A 17892-nucleotide genomic window follows, 5' to 3' on the forward strand; every position below is an offset into this window, starting at 1 on the left:
AGATGGGTATTTGCTGAAGCAAGTGCTAGTTTGGTTCATTGGTTTAACTCCAAGCTGATGGCACACTGTAACCTACTGTAAAAAAAAAAAAAAAAAGGCATCAAACACTATATTTAAAGGCCATGCTGACTTTCCTGTTCCAACTGGGAACTATCCTTTGCTGAACTCCATCCTACTCTGATAAAGAATTGATTCTGGAGGATCAGTTATACACTTAACTGTAACCTTAGAGCAGTCCTGTAGCTCTCTGGTTTCCAGGCAACTATGGCATTATTAAAAAAAACACCTCCATTTCTGTTGCTGTAGATGGTTACAAAAATAAGTGCCCAACCCAGATCTCCTCCTTTAAGCTTCTCACCAACGCATCCATTTTCCACATGGAAATTAAACATCTTGACTTTTCTCTATGACTCTCAGAAGATGCATCCCACATGCAGAAAAGTAAATGGTTTACTATGCCTTTCACCCCAAAAATTTGGTAGAAGGGATTGACATTAAGTTAGGGAAGGGTGGACTTAAGAGCCCTCAAGTTCAGTTTCAAAGCTCATAGTTTCATAGATGTTAGGGGCTGGAAGGGACCTTACAAATCATCAGGTCCAGCCCCTCTGCACTTGGGCAGGAAAGACTGCTGGGGTCAGATGACCCCAGCAAGATGGGCAGAGACACGTTTTGAAGATCACCAAGGTGGGTGACTACCACCCCTGGGGGAAGCCTGTTCCAAACCCTCAGCACTTGACTTGTAAAGAAGTTTTTCCTTATGTCCAGTCTGAAGCACTCTTCAATCAGTTTGTGCCCATTATTTCTTGTCCTCCTCTGGGGGGCCTTGGTGAATATGCTCCCCCAGGCCCTGATGTACAACCCTAATATACTTATAGGCTGCCACCAACTCCCCTCTGAGTCTTCTCTTCTCCAGACTGAACAGTCCCACGTCTTTCAAGTTTCTCCTCATATGACCTGCTCTCTAAGCCCCTAATCATGCGCATGGCCCTCCTTTCGACTCTCTTGAACTTCTTCACATCCTTCCTGAAGTGCGGCACCCAGAACTGGATGCAGTACTCCAGCTGTGGTCTCACCAAGACCGAACAGAGCAGGAGGATAACATCTTTAGCCATGCTCAAGATGCCTCAGTAAATGAATGCCAGTGTTTCATTCACCATGTCAGCTACAGCATTGCATTGGTGGTGCATGCTCGTTTTGTGGTCTATCACGACACTCAGCCTGTCCTTGAGCACAACCACACTCCCCCATAGTCTGGTGTTGTCAGCAAACTTTGCCAGTTTGTTTTTAATACCCAAATCCAAATAATTGATGAACATGTTGAAAAGCACTGGTCCAAGTACTGAACCCTGAGAGATGTTACAGGTCACCTTCTGCCATGTTCACTCAGTTTCATCAATCAATACCCTCTGGGTCCTACCTTGGAGCCAGTTACCTAGCCACCAGACTGTAAAGTAGTCGAGGCCACATTTTCCCAATTTTACCATGAGAATATCATGGGAGACTAGGTTGAAGACCTTTTTGAAGTCCAAGTATATATCATCAACCTCATTTCCTCTATCCAGGTGGGGAGTTACCTGTTCATAGAAGGAAATAAGGTTGGTCTGGTATGACCTGCCCGTAACGAAACCATGTTGGCTATCCTTCAGAATACTGCTTTCTACTAGCCTGTCAGTAATGGATTCTTTGATAATTTTCACCAGGATTTTACCAGGGATTGAGCTCAAACTGATCGGCCTGCAATTTCCCAGGTCCTCCTTTCTCCCTTTCTTAAAGATAGGCACCACATTGGCCTTCTTCCAGGCTTCTGGGACCTCTCACAAGCACCACAAGTCTTCAAATAACTTTGCCATAGGTTGTGCAATGGGTTCAGCCAGTTTTTTTAGTACTCTTGGGTGTAGTTCATCTGGTCCTGCTGACTTGTAGATATTTAGCCTTTGTAGGTGCTCCCCCACAAGATCTTTGCCAACTATAGGAGGGTGATCACGCCCACCTTGATCATCCTGTATCCTGTCAAGCAGGCAATACCCTTGGACTGGTAGAATACTGATGTGAAGTATTCATTCAGTTCAGTTTTGTCCCGAGTGTTTCTTATGAGCCATCCCATTTCATTCATCAGGAGCCCTATCCTTCCCTTATTTTTTCTCCGACTTTCTACATATCTAAGGACTTTTTGTTGTCCTTGATTCCAGTTGCCAATTTGTATTTGGTTTGTGCCTTTTTGTACTCTTCTTGCACTCCCTTCCTCATCAGACCATGGTCCTGCACGGCCTTGCCAACCAATCACCTAAGCTTGTAGAAGTCAGCTTTCCTAAAATCAAGAATTTCTACCCTACTATTTGATTTCCCTGACTTAACGGTGGATGGATAAAATGATCAATTCATGGTCATTGTCACCCAGCTTCCCTTCGATCCTCAGGTTGCTCACTAGATTGTCCCCTTTGGCCGGAACTAAGTCTAGGAGTGCCTTGCCCCTGGTCAGCCCATAGAATTCTTGAGTTGGAGCTCCTCAATGCAAGTGAGGAAGCTTTGTGAGCAATCAGATCTTGCCGAGTGCTCATCCCACAAGATGTATGAGTAGTTGAAGTCACCCATGATGCCCATGCTCCAGGAGCATGAAGCCTCTCATTTCTCCAGAGAATTCCTGGTTGAGCTCTTCTTCTTGGTTTGGAGGTCTGTAGTAAACTCCCCATATCTTGACCCAGATAGTTTCAACTTGCCCTTGTTTCCAATCTTTACTTCTAGGGAGGTGTAATGTTCTTTCACATACCACCTTTTTTCCCCAACACAATCCCTCCTATACAGGGTGTATCCCCCTATGGTCCAATCATATGTGGAGTCCCACCAGGTCTCTGTAATCCCTATGAGATCATATTGCTAGTTGTTGCAAGTTACTCCTGCTTGTTTCCCATGCTTCTGGAGTCTGTGTAAAGGCAACTAAGCCTGCCATTAGAGGTCTTTGGCTTCCTGGTGAGCTGTGGAATACCCTGTCCAGTGGCTGTTGTCAGAGAATGCTTCCTATTATACCCTGGTTTCCAGGTTGCCATTTCTCAGGCTTGTACCCTATACAGGTGGATGCCATCTCTTCCCAACAGAGAAAGACCGCTGCTACCATGTGGGCCCTAGGATCTAGGGTATGGGGGTAGGGATCAAACCTACAACCGTGGAGTTAGCAAACTGGCACCCTTGCCAGTCATGCCACCAGGGACCCCCAAACTTGAACAAGGGCATGCGAGAAGACCAAGAAATCTGCACTGAAAAATTATCAAAGATTAATTTGGCCTGAAATGTCTTCTTGAGAGTCAGATGGGAGAAATCTTCTTACATGCTGAGGGATCTCAAGGTGTTCTACAGAAATGAAGTAAATCAGTTAATGCCTGTGAGTCTACTCCAATTTGGTACACTGAGATATAAAGAAAAGGGCCAGATGGAAATGTTTTGGTGAGAACACCACTGGATTCCTCAGTACCTGAACTCAGCCAAAAAGTAAACATGTATTTTTATGATGCATCATTTGTCTATGTTGGAAGAGGGGCTTAGGCCATCACAATGAGACTTGATTTGTGGTTCCAAAAACTCTGGGTGTTTCAAACCCAAATATTAGACCATACAAAATAATCCCACTTGACTCATGAAAAAGATCCAGTTTCCAGTCTTCACCTTCACATCACCAAACACAATTAATACCCATCTATTCCCTTAGGAAGTTATTCAAAGGTAATGATCAAGAGGCCTCAAACCACACACACACACACACACACACACACACACACACACACACACACACACACACCCCCCCTACCCTGCTGGGACTGAAAATTGACAGTAGTTGGTTATCAAGAGTCCCACACTCTGATTCATGCTCTCTGCTCCTAAGGCTACTAGGAAGTTATCACTAATTCAGATCAGACCAAATCCAGCTTCAGGATTTTAAGAACTGACAACCAATAACCCTGTGAACACTGATTTTGTTTAAAGAAGACAACATCTTTCTCCTACTTCCTTCACCTCAATTGTTAGGGTCCTGGTATGCAGTTGTCACACACAAAAAAAACCCCTTAAAAGCTTGTGCTGCCATGTCATCTTAGGACTATTCTACATTACCGTCTAGCAAAAGAGCAAAACCATGAAGCTCCTTTTCATCAAAATTCAACATACAATCAAGTTCATCCAGTCACTGAGTTAATTCATCACTATAATTTTCCTAGTCACTGCACAAAACCCTTACACAAAATATTTTAGCCAATTCATCATCTGGTATAATGCAATTAAGCATTCACACAAACTAAATCACAATGACATCTGTTTCTGATAATTAGTCAACTTAGATACTGATCTATGCCCTTCCTAGCACCTAGTAAGCCAGATGATGTTTGCAAAACACTGGATACTCTTCAGCTTTTCTTGGCTCAACAAGAGAGATATTGGAAAAATAGAAGATATTTTGTTGAGGAGTACATGCGTCCATGAAAAGCAGAAATCTTTTATAATTCTGCTCCATCATAATTATCTAATTTTTGTTATAGTGAATGTTCTCCATTTTGTAGTAAGAAACTGTACATCAAACAGTTATCTCTGGAATTATGCAATTCACATATAGCAAGTCTGACATATAGCACAATTTTCACTCTGAATGTTTACTATATGAATCATTCTTTCCTACTTTTTAACATCCTACAAAATATATCTAAAAAATTTGAAAATGGCTAACTACTGATAGTTGCTCTGGGATAGCTATTACAAATCCCTTTGGAGCAATGAATTAACCCTATTTTACTGAATTTAATGGAAAACAATGACATCTAGTGGCTAGAGTTAGTGTCCGAGTTTGCAGCCTACCAGTTAAATACTAGCTAGAACAGAGAGAGCTCTCTGCACTGATTTACATCTGCCTCCCTTTAGTTTGTGGTAAGACTTGCAAAGACTTAGACCAAGTGCTTTTGAAAAAAATCTCCACAAATTTGTCTTTACTGCGTATTTCCTGTCTGTTCCGAGTTTCTTCATTTTTCCAGACCCTTATTCCTTTAAGCTTATTTCTGCTATGGAGGGTTCAAGAGAATTTCGATGTATATTAGGTCTAAAATGAAGTTCCCTCCCATCCTCCTAGAACACAAGATATGAACCATACACAACTGATATAAACCCCTTGTGCAGACACACTCATCCTGGTATAAAGGGGGACTTTTCGTTCTAAATCAAAGACTCCTCTTGTTGCAAAATAAGAGTGTCTATATAAGGGATTATACCAGTATAATGATAGCCATATGAATGGTTAAGCTTCCCACACAGACAAGGCCAAGGAACAGGGTTCCAAAACCCTAATGCTTTAATTGTTTTTCCCCAGAGGCTCTTGATGAGTCCCACCATGTGAAGAACAAAAGTCATTGCTAAAATAAAGTCACACTTGTACACCTATTCAAGAGACATCAGCAGTTAAATCCTAGGAAGATGACAAGAATGCCAAATGCTTTCAGAATAGTAGAGAGCAATATGTTACATCTTCTTTTACACAGATACCATGTTTCTATACAGAAAGTGGCTTAAAAAACCAGAACCACACCTCATAAGAGAAAAGTTAAAATTTCCTCCCACTCTACCCCAAAAAATTAAGGCAACTCCTCCTGTTAATGTGGATGCCTATGCTCAGAAACTTTCACAAAGCACATGCAAACAGCTAAAACCCCAGAACACTGAAGTTAAAGCAAAACTCGGAGGAAGTCTTCTGTAAAAACCAAGAACACCGGCAATCTTCAACCACGACACTTCCCCAAAGATGACCATGCTGCCTTATGGCCAACCTGAAACGTCTGTGAATCTTCACAGTAACAGGCATAGATGCTACAAGGCGCACAGCCATTTAAAAAGGCAGACCTCACAGTTAGTCATAGTTTAAATCTAAATTAGTTAAGTAGAATTGGCTAATATTTGAGTTTTAAAAAAATGGGATCAAGAAGCTTCCAGGTTTCCATTTCACTCCTGACTCTATTGCTGTTAAGTGGATTTGTGCCTCAGCTCACCTTAACCTTAAAGCTAATGATAAAAATCTACCTATAAAGGGCTATGAGCAGCTTAATGATTTTGCCTGGCTCTGAAGGAGAGAAATGTTAACCAGTACTGTAAAAGAGGACAGTTATGGAAAGCAGCTAAGAAAACAGCAGCTCCATGATGGCAGAACTTCAGGGACAGTATGTGGTAAATATCTGAAAGGAAGCAGTACAACAGCTTTACAAGGAACCTAAGCAGGCGCAGTCATTCTGAATGGATTTGAATGAACTTGACTGACATCTTTTCCTACTCAACAAGGAGGCACACCTAGGAGGAGGTATGCCTATCCTCATTTTCTTTCCACCCCTAGCCCCATGAAAAAACAGTCTGTGTGTAAAATATACCTTTCATTCAAAAAAGATCCAGGAACACATGATCATAACAAGAAGGTTTAATGTTGAATTTCAAAGACATAACATTCAACAAACGAGGCATACCTCAGGTGTCTTCATCATAAAAGCCTTCTGGTATAGACATTAGTTCACTCAAGTCAAAAGGCAATCCAGAGCAACAGAACAGAAGGAAGATTTCAGCAAGCAATTTCTGAGCTGGTATGCCAGCAACCACTACTAACAACAGGCAGTAATGAAACTGGCTAGTCAATAGCTACAGTAGTAAAAAGAAAAGAAATCTTTCTAAGAAACAGATCTTTTTACTACTGCCCGCTCTGCATTTCGTTAGTTTTCCTGTCAAGTTTATACAGATAAAACTAAACTGCAGGTTGAAGCCTTCGGTTAGAAAAGTTCTTATCAGAAATAGAGAAACTCTATAGGAACCAGGTAGGGTCACCAATGACTCATGGAAGAGAATTTATTTTATATTCTTTTTAAATGACACAACAGCCCAGGTCTTTAGTCACGTAAGCAGTGCAAAAGGATAGCAGGCTGAGAGTTTTTTGTTTTTTTTTAAATATTGCTTCTTTACTGAGATGCTAGATACTGAACATCACTTTAGAAAATCTGAGTCTTGCTCCTGCAAAATCTTTTCTCTATGGCTAGCCCCAGCCAATAAGCTTCATGAGACATTTACTTCCATTACAAGGGACTAGAGACCTAAGATTTATGTTGTGATGAGTCCCTGCTGATTGCACTTCAAGTGTAATCATCCTCACCACTTAAGGACAAAACCATCTGCTACCTCTGAGCAGCATCCAAGAAACTCATTTCAGAAGTACTAAATTTAACCATGAAGGCAATAAATTACCCAATAGCGCATTTTTCAGACTACCAGGTACCTGCTTCAGTGGACAATACTGACCACTAAGATGTGCTCTGGTCTGTCCTTAGAGGTACCTATTGCTTAACTTCCATTGTGGTGTTCCAGTACTGCTCCCTGCAAGATACCATAAACTGTTGTACTAGGTTATCTTCTACAAATATTCCACTTCAGTCAAGCTGGAACCAAAACAGGGAGTTGTGGAAATGTCCTGGTGTAGGTATTAAATGAACCAATGCATGAAAGCTGGAAATAAAGTGAGGGGACCCCAGGGAAGAGTTCCTCGTGTGGACTTATTCAACAACTGTGGGAAACTGGTAGAAACCAACACCCCCAAAATACCAGAAAGGGACAAACAAGCATCTTTTGAGATACTGCTGCTTGAGAATTATCTTTTATATTCCTATGTTACTGTGCAAAAATGTATATTTGTATGATATGACATTTACAGATGTGAGAGAGATTAGGTCTACTTTCTCCTTTTTACTTTTTTTTCCAGTACACAGACATACAAAAGCAACTCCAAATCTGAAAGTGATGAATGAAATCCACACCACCTTAAGCACTCCCCACACTGATTTTCCCCTCACTCCAGGCTTTATCAACATGAATGCTCAAAGAACAGGAAGACAGGCAGGCAGACCAACTGAATAGGATGAGAAACCAAAACTGTTCCCAGTTCTCCCTGGGCAGTGAGGCACTCCATTAACTTTATGCCAAGGACTGCACATAAATGCTAAGTGGCAAGCTCAAGACCAGCTTCAGAGAAGCCAGAAAAAGTTAATCTTCCAATTCTTAGACAACTGTGACCATCTCTCCCACCACCCTACAGGACTAATTTATTATGTCCCGGTTAACAAGCTGTTTTCCCTTTAGAACTCTACAGAATCCATTTATTTTCAGACTTATGGAGGTTAGTTCCCAAATATACAAACTTCACCAGCAAACATGACCTACAGTACCGCTTTTGTGCAGTCATACTCAAGAACCATGTGATCCTACAGCCAACTTTGCTTCTCCTCTTCATACTTCTGTGGATCAATAAAAGGCTTGTCAATAGACCGGATCATCAGCTCCCCACAGAACACACATTCAGCTGCCACAATATCATCAATGTCAGCCTTGATCTGTTCCCGACTCTGCTGCCCCTTCCCTAAACTAGTGGTATCTGTGTCCTTTGGGCGATGGTGAGCTTTGGAGGGCTGGCTTGTGGCTGCCAGTTTCTTTTGAAGGTCTTCTAACTTAGCTTGTTTATAGGCAGGTAGGTTTGGATAAACCGCCTGAAGAAGGCAGTCATAGTGAAACATGTGGCCACAAAGGAAAAGGTAGAACGGGCGATTTAGGAGGGGAAAGTCACAGACAGAACACTTCTCCTGAGGCTCTACAGAGCCATATTTGTTTCTCATTTCCTGGATATCCTCCCGGATCCTTTTGGCACTTTGTGTGGCTTCCTCCATCTCTCTCTTCAGCTCTTCAATATGCTTGTTGTAGTCCTCCAGAGAGTTGCAGATAGCCTCCTTGAAATGATCAATGGTGACAAAGTCTGGGAAGAATGGCAGGACATCTTCGATTTTCAGCAGGTTGCAGCTGGAGAGGCAGGCCATGGCTTTCTTCACATCCTTCTCTTCTTGAACTACATGGCATGCAATTTTCAGCCAGAGCTTTTTCCGCAGCTCCTCATCCTCTTCAGGAAGGTCTGCACAGGACTTGGCCAGATCCACATCCACCTACAAGACAAACAAGGAGAGTTACAATTTCCTCTTAACTTCTCCCTCCAACATGAACACTTGGCTCTCAATAACAGGGTATCTTCTTATTACATCAGCCATAAGTAGTGCTGTGCTAGCCAGAGGCTGGATGGTGACACACCTTATAGACTAACTACTTCAGAAAAACATGGGATAACAATCCAAAGTCTGCATCACCTGGTTTCAATGCCCCTCTGCTACACACCCATGGGGCAAACCGGGCATTTCCTACATGAAAGTATGCACGGACACCAAACTGACATCAATTCCAGAAAGCCATAAAAGCCCGTGGCAGAATGCTTCATCTACCCTTGGACATTCTATCACTGACTTCAGAATTGTTGTTCTTGGACAACAGAACTTTAAAAACCAACTTCATCGTGAAATTCCAGAACAAGAAATCATCCACAGATTAGATTGTGTTAAGTATAGTCTCAATAGAGACTCTGAATGCTTATCCCATTACCAGGACTAACTTTTATATCCCTCATATCTCTCAACAGGTTGTTTTGTTTATCCCCTTTGACCTTTACAACTCACCTTCCCCTGCCAGCAGTACCCCCTTCCTCCATCCTTGCTCTCTACAAGTCCACCCATAACATCTGATGAAGTAGGATGTAGCCTATGAAAGCGCATACCTCTCTAAATGAGTTAGTCTATGAAAGTGCCACATTGCCTTACCTTCTACCTGGCAACCTCTCTAGCACTGTACTGTTTGTTGTTGGTACCATATATCCATATGGCAGTCTCCTCTCTCCCTCAATATACACCCCCATCAGGAAAGACACCTTATTAATTTTGGATTGATTTAGAAGGAACCAATGACTTTCCACATCCAGAGTTAACTATAAAAGAAGCTTCCATTGTACAACAATTATAATTTTTTATATTTATAGGACTAGATCATTAGGCCTCCTCCACAGCACTCCCTATCCTGCAACTGATGAGGTGTATTACACATTGACATTTACTACTCAAAGTATCGACTTATTTTCCATAAGCTGACCAAGTGGGAACTAATTCAATGGATCTTACTAAAATAAGACATTACACACAGGATGAGTTCTTCAGAGCAGCAGCCAAGACCTGATATTCTACAATATATGAACTAAAATACCTGCACACAGTAGAACACACCTGCAAAGCCAGATCCACTGCCTCCTCATACATTTCCATCACTTTGTATATATGGACACAAGCTCGGTGGTGCTCGTGCTCTGCACAGAGCCGAAGCGCATACTTCAGATCATAGTGGATCCTACTGGGACTGGTCCCGGTTTGTTCTAGATATGACAGCAGGGAGTCTGGCCGACACAGAGCATAGAGAGACAATAAGTAGTTGTGAATAGCTTGCTCAGTTTCCTCCAGTTCATACACACAGAACTCCATATACCGAATAGCTTCATTGATCTGTTGTGTGCTCCCACTCTGACTATAATTGACAAGAGCAGGTATAAGCTTCTTTGCATCTAGTTTTATACCCATGGATATCCAAGCATCAACTACCTTCTTGGGGATGTGCTGGATCAGAACTGGAGAGAACTTGTAAAACAGCTTTTCATCTCTATGTCTGGACAGTACATTTAGGGCTTCATCATACTCTTCATGCTGGCAGTGATGGGCTATCACTCGCTCATAATCCTGCATAATAACAGCAAAGTAGACCATGTGTTCCGTATCCCCATGACTTGCCAGCAGCTCGTAAATAGATGCACGGTTATTAAATAGACATTCTTTGTTTTTGGGGCTGATTAGGAAGGTGCGAAACCTCTCACGGGTCTCCAAATAGAGGTGCCTTTTTGAAGCATCACCCTCCAGCACACCCAGCCAATTCAGGTAGAGCTCTGTTAGCCAAGTGGTCAACAGAGTTGTCTGGGTCTTCTCAGAGTGCTTCAAGCTCGCCAGTTTCTTGAGCAGGAACTCCATCAATGCCTCTTCTTGTTTGGCTTCGATGAACTTAAGGGCAATTTCCTCAAAGTAGTTCTGTGTAAGGGCGTAACACTTGGCACTATCCAGGTACTTCTTGTTCTGGAAACAGTGTTCTGCCTCTTTTGCCAACACAATATCCAGGCACTCAGGCCGGTCTTTGCAATACTCTTTGGCCAGATCAAATTTGTTCATGTTCATGTACATCTTCCACACATCTCTAGACTCCCGTTGTACATGATAGCGAAACACAACTTTCTCTGTGTGGATCCAGATCTGCCCAACTGTTGGATCTTTGATCATGTGCTTCAGTGAGCCAAATTTTTCCAAGAACACATCCTGGAAGACTACCTGCCCATTTAGTGTGCACACTGCTGTCACTCTGTCAGGCAGAAGCAGCAGGAAATGGAACTGGGTGAGCACAATGGAGATTGGCTTATTAATCGTCACATCTATGTCAGAGGGATATACCCAGACCCGTTCTTCACTCAGAATAGAGTCAGGCCGCCCATAGTCCAACAAACCATACAAGACACCATTTCCCATCATCCAGGCAAAGCAGCGGGGAGAGGAGCGTAGCTTTGGGGTGTAAAATGCTATTTCACTATAGCCAAAGCTGGCTGGGAACTCCCGGAAGCTTGGCAAGTGGTCTGCATGCATGGCAAATATGGAGCTGAAGCCTTGCTGTTCCGTCCCTTCAGCTACCTTGCCAACAAACTGGAAGAGCCTCTTGTGAGTGGTGGCAATGATAAAATACTTCCCATCAATCCCACGTTCTGTCTCCAAACAGCAGACAGGAGCAGGCCCAGTCTCCTCCTCCAATGTATAAACCTGGCGGAAATACTGGTCAGGGTTAGTGCTGAAGAGGCTCCCCTCACTGACAGATATCTCAGCCTCATATATTTGGCCATGGGCTGTCCCCACCAGGATAGGGCCAGTGTTAGTTTCTGTACCCAGGAACTTGTTCCAGCCCACACTTTCGATCAAATGACCCTTCCAGCGGGAGAGCGTCCGCACCTTCTGAGCATTTCTGTTCAGATAGAGGCATTCACTGGTGTTCAATGCAATCAAGAGGTGAGAACCTGTAAAAGGCATGTGGCCAAGGGGAGGTAACGAGAGAGAGAAAAGGAACATAGTGTTAGCAGAAAAGTGACCGTCACATCTCAGGTAGCATGTGTTGTCAAACAATACTTCTGGGTCTTCTCAAGGAAGACATCCTAGAACAGAGGTGGGCAAAGTCTGGCCAGGGATGCTGGGATTCCATTTCCCAGCAGCCCTGGCTCCCAGCCAGTCTTCATGGAGGAGTATGGGGGCATGGTGGTGTGGGGCCATGACAATGCAAGGCTGCAGAACCAGGGCTCTGCCCCAGCCCAGCTCAGCCCCATGCTCCTGGGGTCTCCATGCATATCAGCCAGGAGCCCCATGGCCAAGGCATACAACTGGGCGAGAAGCTGCTCTGCGGCCTTGGCTGGGGCTGGGATTTTGTGGCAGTCACAGCAGAGGCTGGGCCAGGACAGAGCTGCAATCTGCTGCCTGCGCATGCCCCTGTGATAAGCATGGATTCCATGGGCAGCAGACTGGGGCTTGGCCCCGGCCCTGCCCCATGTTGTCACCGCCACAAGATCCCAGCTCTGGAGCAGCTCCTCTCTCAGCCACATGCACTACCTATATGTTGCTCCTGGCCAATTTCCACAGAGACCCCCAGGAGCGTAAGGCCATGAGCGCGCAGGGCCAGGCAGAGCCCCGGATCTCCAGCCCCACACTGTCACAGCCCTACACTCCCAGGGCCTCCAGGAAAACCAACCAAGAGCCAGGGCCACTGGGAAATGGAGTCCAGCTGCTGACTGGATCCACCATTTTGCCCACCCATGTTCTAGATCCTGGAGTGCTCCGAGGAATCTGCATTCATAAAGACAAGGGAACTGACATGCTGGATGAAATAAATGGCCCATTTAGTCTAGTATCACAACAGACCGTGACAGTCTCCAGATGCTTCAGGGAAAAGCACAAGTAACCCTGCATGAACCATTATGAAATAAATGATCCCTTTTTAAAAGTCTCTTCCTGCCCCAGGCACCAGTGATCATCGGAAGGTTCTCTCTCAAATTTTCCATCCCAGCTGTTAACTACACAAAAAGTCTAAGAACTCTGCTAAATTCTTGGCCTCAGCTGTTAGTAGTAATAAGCTGTAATAGGTACCTTAGATCAGTTAGCTCAAAACAGCCCATGTTCCATCAGGAATTAAATTAAACTATCATTTAAATACACCAGAATTTAAAACAGTGAGGCACAGCATTCTTCCTCCAACATTCAATACAAGGATTCCTTGGAAAATAACTAGAGAGTTGAATTCAGCCCCAGGCAGACCATATACTCATTCCACACACAGAATAGAAACTGCAAATCTTCCTTATTTAATACTTGCTATCTATGGTCTCTTTACTTTGTTCTCATGTGAGACTGACAAAGTATTCATCAACTATACCTGTGTGGTCCAAAAACATCTTGTAGACTCTGGCTTCATCCTTGCGTCCCAACTCTACCTGATTAGGTTCATCTGGCTTGCCAAGATCAATCCTGCATAGAAATGATAAAGCAAGTTACCAACAGACAGAAAAAGTCCACATAACTATAAGAAGTTCTACTTTAATATTTAACCAAGAGACCATGGAAGCACACCACGCTGGAGAAGGGAGCTTCCCCCATCAGTTGTAAGTCGTCAACAGCACATTACCTTAGAAGCGTGTCTTTGCCAAGACTCATGCAGAGCTGGTTACAAGAGACCACTAGACTGTTAATTTTCTCTGGAGGAGTGAAATCTATTCTCTGCTTGTTAAATATCGGGGTTTCCTTCTCCAACCGGGCATTTACATATCCTAGAGGAGAGAAAAATATGAACAAACATTGTTTAGAAAATAGGCAGTTAACTTAACTTAAAAATGGAAAAGAAATGGGAAAGGCTATTGGAAAATGAAGTGAAATATGGTACGTAATTGTCTCTCCGTCTACCTGACTGCATAATGGAAGATACAGAATTGGTTTATTTTTCCATAGTGCCACAGTGCAGCACTGTGTTAAATGACATTAACTGAAACATGTCTAGAGACAAAGCCTGAAAACTCTGAGAAAAACTGAGAAAGGAGACTTACAGGAACGGCACAAAAAGCTAATGAAGACAGTTGTAAAACAAAAGCAAATAAGTTGTCAACAATCAGGAAATCAAATTATTTGTTCCACACTGAGAAAAAAATCAGAATGCAGAAGCAGATCCTGAAACAGGAAATATCCAAAATCCTGTTTCTCAACGCCTTTAAAGTCACCATAAAAGCAAGTGGACCAGTCAAAAATGTCCACTTCTAAACAAAAGCCAAGTTCTAAACAATTTCCCTTAAAACTGCAAGGGAAAGATACAAAAGACTAGGCAGAGCAGAAGGACCAAGAGTGCAGGAAATGTATAAGTTAAGATGAGTTACTATAGGCCAGTCTATATCAGGGATGAAAAATGTGCAAAGAGCAACATTTTCCTAAGAATGGAAAAGAATCTGCTTTCAAAAGCATGGAACAGCCTAAGACTGGACAACTTCATGCCTAAATCAGAAGTGTCCTTCAGAAGCTGCCCATGGTGGATGGATCCTTGCCAAAATCCAGAGATGAGTTGAACTATGCAGTCAAACGTAAAATAATGAGATGTTCGCACAAAACAAAGCAGGAATAATGCTCATTAGCAGATTAAGGGGGTCATATCTATATCCACATACAGATTGTATCACAAAGTTATCTTCACATCTGTCCTCCATATCACGTAACCTCTTGACAAAGGAATACAGTACAAACAGCAACTGGCCACATCACTCCAAACTAGGCACCAACAATGGACTAATCAGTTTTTGTCCCTTCCCAGGTTAAATGTTAATCTCATGTCAGGGATGCAGAACCATTGATTCTATTGAGATTTCTGAGAGACTATAGCACCCATGTCGTGCAACTAGCTTGGGAAAGTCTTCACTTTCAAGAGACTTGCAGGGAGGAGAGGGCTGCAGGAACCAAAGCCATTGACCATTAAAACAGCCACGTATTTTCAGAAGTTCTTTCACTAGCATAGCCCAGTTCCTGCTAAAAATGGTGAAGGGCTAGCATAAGTGGGCTGCTAACATTTTTACCACTGCACTAAGTCTGTTATGATATTTACTTCCTGTCTCTGCTCACAACATCTGCTCTACCACATTCCCCTTTTGATCCACTGATACTAAGCCAATTATGAGAGTTTCTAAAAATCATCAGTTTGAAAAACACCAAAGCGCATGAAGCACTAGGAAAGATAGGAAATAATTTCACATTTAGCATGGAATGACAATCAAGAATCAAGCCACTAAAAATTAGGGATGCAACGATAAAGATTTTGGGGCTGATACCAATGGCTGATTATTAATGAGCCATATCAGCCGATACCGAAATGACTGCGCATATGCAGTCCAGCAGCTTGGAGAGCAGCATCTGGCTGGTAAGTCTACTGAAGGGAGGGGGGGAAGGGAAAGGGCATGGGGGGAGGCAGGTCAAGAACCCTGCAGTAAGGGATGGTAGGGCAGGGCACAGTTCAGGACAGAGCTGCAAGATGCTTGTCCAGGGGAGCGGATCCCACCACTACATGCATACCAGAATCACAGGAGGCATGCGCCCCCCGGATCTGTGCACACGACAAGGGAAGGCTACTGCTGCAGGCAGTGCCAGGCTCTTCCCGGCAGGGGTCTGGGCCGGGGCTACACTCAGGGCAGGTGGTGGTGCTGGGAGGGGGGGACCATGGGGCTGTAGCAAACAACTATTTACCAAAGCGACCCAGGGGAAAACCAGGAGCAATGGTCATAAACTCCTAGAAGGTTTCAGACTGGATACAAGGAAAAACTTCTTCACAGTTTGTGACCAAACTGTGGAATAGACTTCCAGAAGGGGTGGTGCAGGTACCTATCCTGGAGATGTTCAAAAGGAGACTGGAAGCACACCTTGCTAGAGTTATTTGACCCCAGCAGTCTTTCCTACCAGAACAGGGGGGCTGGACCCAGTGATCTCATGAGGTCCCTGCCAGCCCTATGTTTCTGTGAATCTGTGGATGGTTTAAATGTTTGTACTAAAGGCTTTACTGGTTATAACATGCCACTTTCAGATCACTGTATTTTGGGCGTGACAATAACATGCTCCTCTGTCCTAAGTAGGGAGAGTCTTACTGGGGTTCTTCCCAGCAAGGGGAAAGCCGTTTTTCCTCTGGCCTGTTTCCCTCACACAAAGCTGGAGCCAGATTCAAGTCTCTTTCAGGCACTGGCAGCAAAACCGTTCACTCTTCCTGGCCCCTGGTAGATGCTACACTGAGGTGCGAGTGTTGTATGCAGTAACGCGCCATGCACCCCTGCGGTTAACTACACCATAAAACAAGGAATAAGTCACAAAGTCGTGGTACAGAAACCACGTAAGAGCTTCGCAGCTCCCAGCACGCTGCAAACCCGATGTGTAGCTGGCACAGATCGGCTAGCCGACTGCATCCCGGCGATGGGAGGGAGCCCGGGGCCCTCCCTGCACCGACAACAAGGCAAGACTGGGACGCGACCCCCAAGCGCCCGCTGGCGCCTCCGGCCTGCATGTGCGGGGCGAGGGCGCGGCCCAGGCCTGCTCGGCGGGGTCCTTCTGTCTCCCCTCCGAGGGCCCCGAGCAGCGGGGCGGCAGCGGCAGCCTCGGGCGGGGCCTTACCCGAGTGCGGGATGCCGACGCTGGCGCGGCCGGGCGGCAGGCAGGCCGCGCGGGACAACGAGTCCTCGTACTCGTCCAGAATGGACGCCATGGCTCGTCCCCACCCCCGCCGAGCCGCCGGCCGCTTCCGCAACCCCTCAGCTGACCCGAGTCACGTTCTGCCGGCGACGTCGTGCGCCTGCGCTGGCCCCGCCCCCTCACGTACAACCTAAGGCTTCCGGGGGTGGGCGGGGACTGGAGGGTTGCCTCGCCCCGCCCCCGCGGCCGCTGTGGCTCCGCCTCCTTGAGCTGAGGGGCTCGTTGCGTCACGCGGAGGTGGGGGGGTGTCCTTGCCGCGTCAGCGCATGCTCCCCTAGTCTGTGGCGGAGTCCTGACACGAGGTGGTTCCTGCTGCTGGCCCAGGCGGGCGCTGCCTGGCCGACGTCTGGTCCCCGCAGCTGCTGGGTACCGAGCTAGCAGGGCCCCTTGCTGGCGGTGGCCTCACACTAGGGTTGCCAGCCCCCCCAGATTGGCCCGGAGTCTACCCGAGTCAGCATTAATCGCCCAGTGACGACTGACAGCAATCTGGGAGATTTTAATGGGATATTTTAAGAAAATAAAATCCATGACATTATGTCATGTTGGGGGCAGGAATCTCGGAATAGCTTCAGTCAGAGTTGGCAACCCTACCCCACACCCACCAATGATCCTGGTGGTGCTGGGGTCACAGCCATCCCATGTGGGCCCCTAACCCGTAAGCACTTAGGCTCTGGCTCAGGTAGGGCCTAGGCACGAGTGCTGGACCTCCCTGAGCCATGGGGGACCCCGCAACGATGGGGTCAGGGCCCATGGATGGGTCTGCAAGCACACAGCACAAAGAGGCCTTGCCGTGGAGGATGCACCCTCCAAGGTTTCACCCTCACAGCACTCCTGTGAGGCAGCAAGTTATATCCCCTAAATTACAGGGGGGAAGCTGAGGCAAAAGCTTTGAACGCCTTGCTCAGGCTTCACAAGTTCTGTGACAATCAACCTGGGTTTGGTTAGTACAGAGTGGAACAGGCACATGTGACTTAGCAGGCAGGGATTAAGCTGCCTTTGTTCTGCTTGCTTGTCCATTTACTGAATGAACCTTTTGAATGCTGTAAATATGATCTGTTGCTATGCTGTTATGAGATTCTTTTCTTCAGACCTTTTTTTTTTTTTGACAGTTACACTAACTATAACCACATTTATCCTGCAGATTAAG

General features: G+C 45.1%; 1 protein-coding gene across 1 annotated transcript; it reads right to left on the minus strand.

The window, feature by feature from the left end:
• Positions 1–6415: 6415 nt before the first annotated feature.
• On the minus strand, positions 6416–16822 carry VPS18 (VPS18, CORVET/HOPS core subunit). Its single transcript, XM_019551955.1, has 5 exons — positions 16668–16822; positions 13666–13807; positions 13417–13508; positions 10143–12013; positions 6416–8984 (listed from the first exon to the last, which is right to left on the minus strand). The coding sequence occupies exons 1-5, from the start codon at positions 16756–16758 to the stop codon at positions 8256–8258; spliced, it is 2925 nt and encodes a 974-aa protein (XP_019407500.1). The 5' UTR covers positions 16759–16822; the 3' UTR covers positions 6416–8255.
• Positions 16823–17892: the final 1070 nt, after the last annotated feature.

This window comes from Crocodylus porosus, unplaced genomic scaffold, assembly GCF_001723895.1.
Source record: "Crocodylus porosus isolate Cpor-Errol unplaced genomic scaffold, CroPor_comp1, whole genome shotgun sequence".
In the NCBI taxonomy this organism is placed as follows: Eukaryota; Metazoa; Chordata; order Crocodylia; family Crocodylidae; genus Crocodylus; species Crocodylus porosus.